The sequence below is a fragment of the Myotis davidii genome, unplaced genomic scaffold (genome assembly GCF_000327345.1).
Source record: "Myotis davidii unplaced genomic scaffold, ASM32734v1 scaffold450, whole genome shotgun sequence".
NCBI classification, from domain to species: Eukaryota; Metazoa; Chordata; class Mammalia; order Chiroptera; family Vespertilionidae; genus Myotis; species Myotis davidii.
Genome location: NW_006282385.1, coordinates 595,016 through 605,459, shown reverse-complemented (window position 1 = coordinate 605,459; position 10,444 = coordinate 595,016). Strand labels below are relative to the sequence as shown.

The following is a 10,444-nucleotide window of genomic DNA, read 5'->3' as shown; positions in this document are numbered from 1 at the left end:
GGGCGGCGCGGGGGCAGGGGAGAAAAAAAAACAGAAGAAAAAGAAAAAGAAAAAGCATAACAGCCTCACAACCAATCCTAAAAAAAACACACCAAAAACCAATATACTCAACAATCAAGCAAACAGCAACAAAACAATAGAAAGATAAAAGAAAAAAAATTTGGATAATGATGAGAGATAAGGGAGAGGTGTACAAGGATTTAGAGCAGTGGATTGGAAATAGGATATATAAGTAGGGTGAAATTTTGACAGGAGGTTAAAAGAAGGAATAGGGAAAATCTAAAGCAGGAATAGGGTAAGAAAAACAGGATAACAAAAGGGGAAAAGTGAGGAAGAGGGTATTAGCATAGAGGTAAAATTGAGGTAGATAAAAATGATGCTAAAGGAATGATGAAAATAGAATGGAGAACACTAATTCCAAAATAAAATAAAGAGAAAATAAAATGGCACTTTAAAAAATGGTAAAATGGTAGCAGTAATACTACTGGTTAAAAATAAAAAATGTAGTAATTAAAAGGGTAAAATCGTGATGGAAATTAAAAAATGGTAAAATGGTAGCAGTAATAATACTGGTTAAAAATAAAAATGTAGTAATTAAAAGGGTAAAATCAGGTGATGGAAAAAGAAGAAAAAAATTGGTTTCTTAGTTAAAAGGTGAAGGTGAGAAAAAAGAATAAAAAAAATTTGCAGTAGTGAAGGTCCTTCGGTTCTTCTACTCTTCAGTCTGGCTCGCCTTAGTCCTTCCAGGTATTCAGAGGACTGTTGAATTTCCCTGCGATACACTGTTCCTCCGTGTTGTAAATCACAGTCCTGATTTTAAAGCAGACCATATTTGTTCCCAGACTGCCTTAATTTGTATTTACATAAGAATTAGTTTGTGACTCAGCCTTTGGGTGGCAGTGTTTCTGGATTGACCTCCGAGGCTATACAGCCTCACTATCCAAAAGATGGGGTTTATTTTCTCTATTGCACTTAAAACTTGTTTCTGGAACTCCACTGCCCAAAGCTGGTTCTTTTATCGGTACCCCACTCTGTTTCCCAGTTTCCACAAAGTCAACTTTCCCCTGCAGTCTCTGCGAGTTTCCACAACTAGGAAATCCCATGCACTGGGTTTAATAATCAAACGCAAGGATTTAAGGAGAAGAGAAAGAAGAAAAAAAGAAAAAAAACGAAGAAAAAAAACACACACACAAAAAAGCAAGAGTCTGCGGAGTTGCGTGAATTCGCAACCCTGCACCTTCCCGCCCACACAGTCTCTTCCGCACACCCTCTCTCTCCTTACATTGAGTAGCCTGCACACAGGCAAAATCTGAGGTTGCCTTTTTGCATCCAGTCCAGCTATGGGCTAATTTTAAGTGTTCCCTTTTGACAGCAGGCCTGTGGGGGCTCTTCCACACTCGTGGAACACGCTGGCCCCAAAGGCCACGATCTTTGTGGGGCGCAGACCTTCCCGTGCACACTCCTCTCCCCAACCTGAATTGCCAACCCCACCTTCAGGCGAGACCTGACCTTTCCATGAGAAACAGGACTCCACGTAGTCGTGCTGTCCCAGATCCGGTGTCTTGGGGTTAGCAGCCGATCTCTGGATGCCGGGTCTTTGGCTGTACAGTATACGTTTCCAAAAAACAGCCACTCAAGATGGCGTAGTCTCTGCAGCTGAGCCAGCGATCTGGGAGAGATTTCAGCTGCAGTCTCTAACTTTCAATCTGCTTTCTCCAGGATTCCTCCACCTTTCCTGGCTGCAAACTGTCTCTCAGCTGAATATCCTCTGTTTATTTGGGCTGTATGTTACCCGTTTCAGCTGCTCACCCTAACAGCTCCGGGACAAAGCACGGGACATGTCCGTCTATACCTCCGCCATCCCCCCCCCGCCCCCTCCGTAAAGCTTTTTTTTTTTAACAACTGAGAGCCAGGGCAAAGGTAGGCATTGCTGGAATAAGAGCTTCTGCTTTACTGTAGTTTTTTTCCGAGCAGTGACCTATCCTAGACCACCGTTTGAGAATTCCATGGGGGACCTAAGTGTTTACTTCCAAGTTTCTGTACTTCGGAAGGCTTGTATTTATTCCTGAGTAATTGTATGCCTTATGTTTCTTTTTCCTAGAGCACGAGAATAAAAAATCTGGACGTTAATTTAAATTTGATGAGATATCACAAAAATGCATTCAGTTGGAATCAGCCTTCAAATTCAACATCTAGCTCAACTGCTCCTGTTACCCTGATACCTTTGTGTTTATGAGAACCAATGTAATGATTTGCAAGGCCTGTTTCAAACTACATACATGCAAACCTTGCTGCCTGCCATTATAAATGTCTAGGATGACTCATCTACTTTCACCTTTGCTCTGGTTAGTTTTATTTGAAAATGAGAAAGTACCCTGCTTCTCACCCTAAAGAGGAAGATGACTCAGCAAAAGCCTACAACAATTCTGTGCAGTTTTCTGCAACCCTTGGGTTCTTTGGACAGTGCTTTCATCCTAGCGCAGCGATTTCCCCGTGTGCAGTAAGGATTTTTAAAATGTTTACTTGACTAGTTAGGGGCACTGACTTCTTTTCCCTTAGACTGTCAAATAAAAAAATGACAATCGCCAACACAACAATAGCAGTCTGGTGTGAATGAATCAAAATTATACCTATTTTTTTTGCCAGTTCAGCAAAAAATATAATATATTTTTTGGTGTGCTGCAGAATTTTAGTAGTTAGTTTATGTATGACATGAGATAAACAGGTTGAAAATCACTGTCCTAACTTCTTGTTCTTTGGCCCACTTGAGATGCTAATCAATGTTGCAATGGCAGGGGCAACTACAAACACTGTCTTCGAGTCAGCTCATAGCTGACTTCCCACCCCCTTCCCCCTAACTTGCTGACAGTTAGTGGGGTTGTTGTATTGCATGTTTAGACTGATCATTGAATAAACGGATAGGAGTTATTTCCAGCACTATGTGCATTTCTGAAAAAAAATTATAAGTTGATCCCAAATAAGGAGTTATTAGAGTCATTGGAAGCAGAGCTGAGTTTCACCTTACTGCTCAGAGTTCCAGTGTCTCAAGTCTCTTTCTCAGCTCTCCTTTATCTTCACTCCAGGTTAGCATGGGTTAATGGTTCTAAGAGTAATAATGCTTAATGAAACACTACCATCTTCTAGGACCACTGTAAACTGAAACCCTTTCTTCACTGATACATATGGCAATCCTTTAGTAAAAAGTGTTCTTTTTTAAAAATGTTTTTATTGATTTTCAGAGAGAGATGAAGGGAGAGGGATAAAAAAAACATTGATGAGAGAGAAACATCCATAAGCTGCTTCCTGCCCCTGCACAACCCCCACAGAGGATTAAGCCCACAAATCCAGGCATATGTCTTGATTGGGAATCGAACTGGTGACCTTTTGATTCCTGGGTCGATGCTCAACCACTGAGACACACCCTGGCTATGCAAAAGTGTTCTTTTATTTAAATAAAAAAACTTCTTATGTAAATTGGCAGGTGGTTTGGAATATTAATTTTATTTTTTAGCAATACTTTAAGGGAAGACATGAATGCATACTATTTGGAGGATACTATATATAAGTAGGATAGTGTAATTGCTGGAAAATCTCAGTGTATTTATACCACAAAACATTAATTCTTGCTCATTTCATATTCTAGTGCAGGTTGTTGAGGCTAGGGCAGGAGGCAAGAGTGGTTCTCTAAGTTAGCATTTATCCTATGTCTCTGCCTCAGAGTATTTCCATTCAGTGATAAATGGAGGAGAGGGAGGGAGAGAGAGAAATTTTGGCGGGGGAGGTTTTCATGAACAAGGCCTGGAGTAGTAATCACATCTCTCACATTCCATTGGCTGGAGACTTATCCTATGGTCACACTAACTTCTATGGAAGTTGGAAAATGTAGTGTAGCTGTCTTGGATTAAATAGGGTCAGGTTTCGGGTACATTTAGCCATTTTCTGCCTATGGTAAGAATAGGCAAATGCTAAGATTAATACATACTCCATTAGAACATGAGTCAAGAAATAATTAAATTAGTAAATAATGTCATATATGACTTGCATTAGCTCTTTCCTCTATTTTCCTTTTATAATAATTTCCTCATTTTTAAAACAGAGCATAGGACACAAAAGTGTCTAGTAATACAATTCTGTGACAGACTGAAAATGCTGTAGCACAGATTGCTAGTTGCCTGGTTCAGTGCTCACCTTCCCCTTTTTCCTTGTGGTGGATGATTATATTCATGACTCCAAATCTTCACCTCTCCTTCAGTTCATGTAATTTTTCAGTGACTTTAGAGTTCCCTCCATAAAAAGAGTGATACCCTCCCCCTACCCCATGCAATGTAGTTTGGCCATTCAAATATGGTATAAGTGGTAGTGTACCAGTCTTGATCCAAACTCTTAGAGATCCTGCATATTTCTACATGATATTCCATGAGAACATGCCTGGGCTAGTCTTCCGGAGGATGAGAAACATGTAGAGCAGAGCTAACTTTACCCTGGTCCTCCCACCCTCTCACCGTTGAGGCCAGCCTAGACAATCCAATAATTAGTTACCTCCTGGGCAAGAGAAGGAGTTCAGTAGGGTCACAAGAGCTGCCTATCTGACATTTGAGCACTGTGAACTCTGACTTAGACTGGTTTCCCAAATATTTGAGCAATTCTTATCACAGAGGTTTTATGGTTGTTTGTTACACAGCATTGTTGTGACATATGTCTCTGATGCATTGCTTAATAACATAACTCCAATTTTATTGAGTGTGGGGACATACTTGGCTAAAAGATATTTCTCAGTTTCCCTTGCAGCTGAGTGTGACCACCCAAAAAACTTTTCCCAAATGAGATGTGAGCATAAATCATTTGATGATTTTTGAAAAAGCTCTTTAAAGAGAAAAAAGAAGTCCTCTTTGGCTTTTCTTCCATATCACCTGGACTTCAACATTGATGTGATGACTGAAGGTCCAGCAGCCAACTTGGGCCAAGGGGAACATTGAGGATGGAAGCCACCCACTAAAATTGTGGAAAACCAAGCTGGAAGAATTCTGGACTCTGATGACCATGGATTGACAGTTTAAATTTTAAATGACCTACATGTAAATTTCTTTTGTGAGAAAGTGAATAAACTATCTTGTTCATGCCACTGTTATTTTAGTGAATTTAACAGTTTAACTTAATTCTGACTGATACAAATAACTAGTTTGCCAATCTCAAGGTTTGCTGTCAACATTGCAACAGCAGCTCATGCTCTATTCATGTGCATTTCTATTCTTCTTCTAGCAATAATGAAGTACATGACTTCAGAAGATAGAAATCACAAATATGAGAGCCATCTCTATGATAGCAGAATTGCTTGTTATGTAAATTTAAGGGATGTGGTGGTATGAAAAGGCTTGAGATCTGGGGTGTGTGCAAAGATCACCTAATAATCACATGTCTGCATGGTAGGATTGGGAAGATAAATATACTGTTGTGTGCTCATAGGAAGGATGTGAGGATGTGAGTAGGAGAAACAGAGGAACTGAAATCTATGGGACTTTATTGTGTTAATCCTTTTTCCAGTGAAAGGACTCCATTCCTCCTGAAAACGATTTCTCTGAATTCATGCTCTTTCTCTATAGCATTCTCACTGTCATGATTTTCTAGGTGATGTTAGGTTAGAGGACAGTAAAAAGCTGCAGCTACTTCCTCTCAACTTCCTAGCCCTGCATTAAGATAAAAAAAAAACACATATTTTCTTTTCTGAACACATATGTATATATATTCAATAAATTAATTGTGGTCCTGCCGAAACCGGTTTGGCTCAGTGGATAGAGTGTCGGCCTGCGGGCTGAAAGGTCCCGGGTTCGATTCCGGTCAAGGGCATGTACCTGGGTTGCGAGCACATCCCCGGTGGGAGATGTGCAGGAGGCAGCTGATCGATGTTTCTCTCTCATCGATGTTTCTAACTCTCTATCTCTCTCCCTTCCTCTCTGCAAAAAAAATCAATAAAATATATTTTAAAAAAACTAATTGTGGTCCTGAATTGAGAAAAATTGGGAACAACTTTAAACAAAACACAATTAAGAGCCACTAGATGGTGCTTCAACTTAATTCTTTTAACATTTTAAAGCTAGCCAAAATTTGTTAACCTCAGACAAAAATTCTGCATTTTTTTCTTTAAATTTTCTGCACAACCACCCTCCATTTACTAATTTTTAAGTTCTTCTTGGGTAGTTTTGGAACAATAACAGAAGAAAGGAAAAATTTTTTAATTTATAATTGAGGAAAAAAATTTTTTTTCAGTTCCCAAACTTGAATTATACTATTCCTGACACTTTTAATAGAAACATTTTGTTTATCAAATGAGATAGGGGTGGATAGTAATAGTCTCATTTCAGGGAAAGGGGAAATATGAGGATTGCTTAGTGGTTAAACCAACGTTAGTACTCACATATTTCTTAAGCTGAAGAGTTAAGATCACCAATCACTAAAAGGCAAATAGCTGCCTGTTATATGAATGGCAGCAGATGGTTGGAGCTACAGATATAATTAGCTGGCCTTCTCTACTTCCTGGGTTTAATCCCATATCTCCTCCCCCATCAACTTTTAGAGGCAATGTGTTAAAACTGGAAGGAAACTACGGATAAACTAGGCCAACTTCCTCATTTTACGAAAGAGGAAACAGACTCTCTGAGTTAAATGACCATCATGTGTTTCTACGAAGCCAGCTGGAGTGTAAACTTGTTTGCTTGCTGATGAGAGCATTCACAAAGTGGACTTTATTGTGTTGTGTCTTGTTTGTTTGTTTGTTTGTTTGGAGTGAGTCTTGTGGTTCAAGAGGAAATTTATGGGAGTCTTCATAAGTATCACAAGATGAAAAAGTAGAACAACACATAAAATGTTCATTAGATTATTACTTCAAGAAAGAGTTGGTTATTATTGAGTGTCACCATATACCAAGGACCTCACATGTCCAGCTTTGACATGAGACATCACATCTAAACTTTGAGAATATAAATGCAGTAAAGTAATTGCAAAAAGTGCTTGTTTGAACCTCACTTTAGTCCTTTCTACAACCTGGAAACAAGAGAAGAGGGAGAAAAGGAAAAAAATTATATGTTTAGGGAAATACACTCAAAGTTTAGATAGGAAAGTTAGGGTCCAAGTTGTAGAATGCATGGGAATACCAAAACAAAGGGAACTAAAATAATCAGCATTAAAAAAGTGTTCTCTCTGGGCTCCAGAGATAGGAGTTGTTGGGACTGTTGAGGAATCAGGTAAAAGAAGAAATAGATTGGTCCTTAGCTACAAAGAGAGAGTTGGATGGTCATAAATTCTCTATGAGAGGATAGCAGAGGAAGAAGGCATGCACCACATTCTGGGGAAATCAGTACAAAGAGGGCAGCAGTTGGCAGAGCTAGTGATGGGAAACCAATGATGACAAGAATTAGTCTTGGAGTCAAAGTTCAGGATGAGAGAGGATAAAAGCCAGCAAGGGAAGGCAAGTACTCCATCAGGCATCTTCAAAATGCTGGGGAGGTTGATGAACTTATCTAAATTGCACTGGTCACACTTCAGTTATTTTATTTAGACATTAAAGGAAAATATTTTTCTAGAAGGCTGGAACTCTTAGGGACCATTGGGAATTGCAAGGAACTTTAGACAAGAAGCTCACAGTTTACCTATAGACTTATTATTTGAACTCTGAACATTTACTATATTTATATTATGCTCTGGTAGCAGGAAGAAGAATCCCACAATCTTTGAAAGTCTAACTTCCCTGTGGCATGTAGCTTATGATTTTCTGGACTAGAAGAAAGTAACAAGGAGTCTAATCAGGATACTCAGAAATTATTAAATTTCCATAGAATTTTCTCCTCTTCTTTGTAATCTGCATTCTCTCTCCATTTCTAAATACCCACAACAGGCCAGAAAGATGGTTCAATAGATCTGCCCAATGACTCTGTGTAACCAGGCCTAGTGAGAGTCAGGGCCCACAGTGCTCAGATGGGAAGCAGCATCTTCTGTTATTTTTGCTCTTGGACATGTGTCCAACTGCACTTCCTGGGAAGAAAGCTAAGCATTTTCTTGTCAGTACTAGTGTGTATGTCTACACTGAGAGCTGTACTTCCGTTCACCAGCTTCCCACAGGTACCTAGACAAAGTGGGAGATGGAAATGGTGCCAAAGGGCCAGAGAGCCCTCAATTTACATTGTGGTGAGCAGAATGACAGTGTACAGGCAGTCCTCAGGTTACGTGGGACTTGTCATATGTCATTTTGTGATTACATCGCTATCTCCCATTTATTTATAAAAAAAAGTTCCTTCATTTTGATGTATGTACACATGTGCTTTATGATTTTTATTATTTACTGTATTTACCAGAAGTAAAGGTCAGGAATTGTTATCTTTCTTTTAAATTTCTTTTACTGTATCACTTCATTACTGCTGTGTATGTGCTTCATGTGAGTGACGTAGGTGCTTATGTAGGTGGGTTCCGATTTATGGCGAAAATCGCATTACGTCGCACCTTAGGAATGGATCTCTGACATAACCCGAAGACCTACTGTATCTCCGACTTCCTACAGGTTAGCATGGTGTCTGGCACTTTGGTAGATTGGAGAGATGAATGGACAGATGATGGATAAAACACAATCAGCCCTGGAAACAAGGTCCAAAGAGCTGGGTCTCAAGTGATTATCTAACTGTAAAAGCCACCTATGGCACCCACATTGATATGTACTAAGTGAATTCAGTCATTAACTCATTAAATATTTGCTAATTAATTGGTATATGTCAGCCATAACACTAAACTCAAAAATAAATGTAAAATAAAATGTTGATCAAATCTATCTCTATATCAACACTAATAAAAGAGAAACATACAAAATAAGCATCGCCCTACTACTCTGCTAAACCCACCAGCCAATCAGGAGCAAGTATGCAAATTAACCCAACTAAGATGGCGGCGGCCATGGAGCTGGAGTGAGCAGGAGGCTTGGGTTGCCCCTGACTATGGAGGAAGCCCAGCTTCCCGCCTGCCCTGGCCAGCTCTGGGCTCCACTCAAGGCTACAAAGTTTCAATTATAGAAGATAAATAAATCACAGATACCTGCTTCCAGCCCACCCCTTCCGGACTCTACTCAAGGAGGCGCTGAAAAAAAAAAAAAGGAGAGGCTGGGAGCTTGGGTTGCTAGGGGGCTTGACCAGCCTGAAAACGGCCATCAGGCCTTCACCCAGGCTGGCCAGGAACCCCAGCAGGACCCCCCACCACACCCTGAAGGGGCTGTGGGCAGACTGAAAACAGCCCTCAGCCTCTCACCCAGGCTGGCCAGCACCCCAGTGGGACCCCCACCCTGAAGGTGTTGTGGCCAGCCTGAAAACGGCCCTCAGTCCCTTACCCAGGCTGGCCAGGCACTCTAGCAGGACCCCCACCCTGATCTGGGACACCCTTCAGGGCAAACCAGCCAGCCCGCACCCATGCCCCAGGCCTCTATCTATACTGATAAAAGGCTAATATGCTAATTAGACTGGGACAGCTTCCAGGAGACCTTCCAGGCGTTCTTCTGGACAAAGCCATAGTGGTGGGGCTGAGGTAGAGGCAGTTAGAGGCCAAGAGGGAAGGGAAGTTGTGGGTCATCAGGCCAGGATGGGACGACAGTTGTGGGTGATCAGGCTGATGGGGGATGGCTGGAAACATTTTATACTTTAATCAAATGTCTGTGAAGTGTTTTCCTATGCTTCATCTCATTTGATCCTCACAGAAGTCCTGGAATAGGTAGATAGGAGACTCGGTGGAATCCTCTTTTCTTTTCATTGGCCGGAAAACGGAGATTTAGAAAGCTTAGAAACTTGACCCGACTGAAAAGAAGTAAGAAATGGTGGACCTTGAAAATGACCAGGTTTTTCTCACTGTGCAGAATATAATCAAACACTGCTGCAGTTAAATATTTTACTCTTTGTTCTCCCTGTGTGATCTCTAGTAATAAAAGCACAATATGCTAATTAGACCGGACTTCCGGACATCCTTCCTGATGAAGCCGTGGAGGCGGGGGCCGAGGCAGAGGCAGTTAGGAGTGATCAGGCAGGCAGGCAGAGTGGTTAGGGACAATCAGGCAGGCTGGCAGGGGGCAGTTAAGAGCCAGCGGTCTCTGATTGTGAGAGGGCTATCCGACTGCCAGTTTAGGTCTGATCCCTGTAAAATGGCAGTAGGACATCCTTCAAGGTGTCCCAGATTGGAGATGGTGCAGGTTGGGCTGAGGGACACCCCCCATGCATGAATTTTGTGCACCAGGTCACTAGACCAAGTATATGCTGCTAATCATCTAATCTAATAAAAGACAAACATGCAAATTGGCCGTACCTTTGCTATACCTTAAGCCACGCCCACCAGCCAAACAGAGCAACTATATGCAAATTAACCCAACCAAGATGACGGCCAGCAGCCACGGAGCTGGAGAGAGCAGGAGGCTTGGTTGATACAG

At 41.1% G+C, this 10,444-nt stretch overlaps 1 protein-coding gene across 1 annotated transcript in view; it reads left to right on the top strand.

The window, feature by feature from the left end:
* CD200R1L (CD200 receptor 1 like) overlaps positions 1-2,557 on the top strand; it is a 17,792-nt gene extending 15,235 nt beyond the window's left edge. Inside the window, exon 5 of the mRNA XM_015559097.1 lies at positions 2,102-2,557. Within this exon, the coding sequence (XP_015414583.1) occupies positions 2,102-2,114 (13 nt within the window). The 3' untranslated portion in view covers positions 2,115-2,557. The remainder of the gene's footprint in view (positions 1-2,101) is intronic.
* Positions 2,558-10,444: the final 7,887 nt, after the last annotated feature.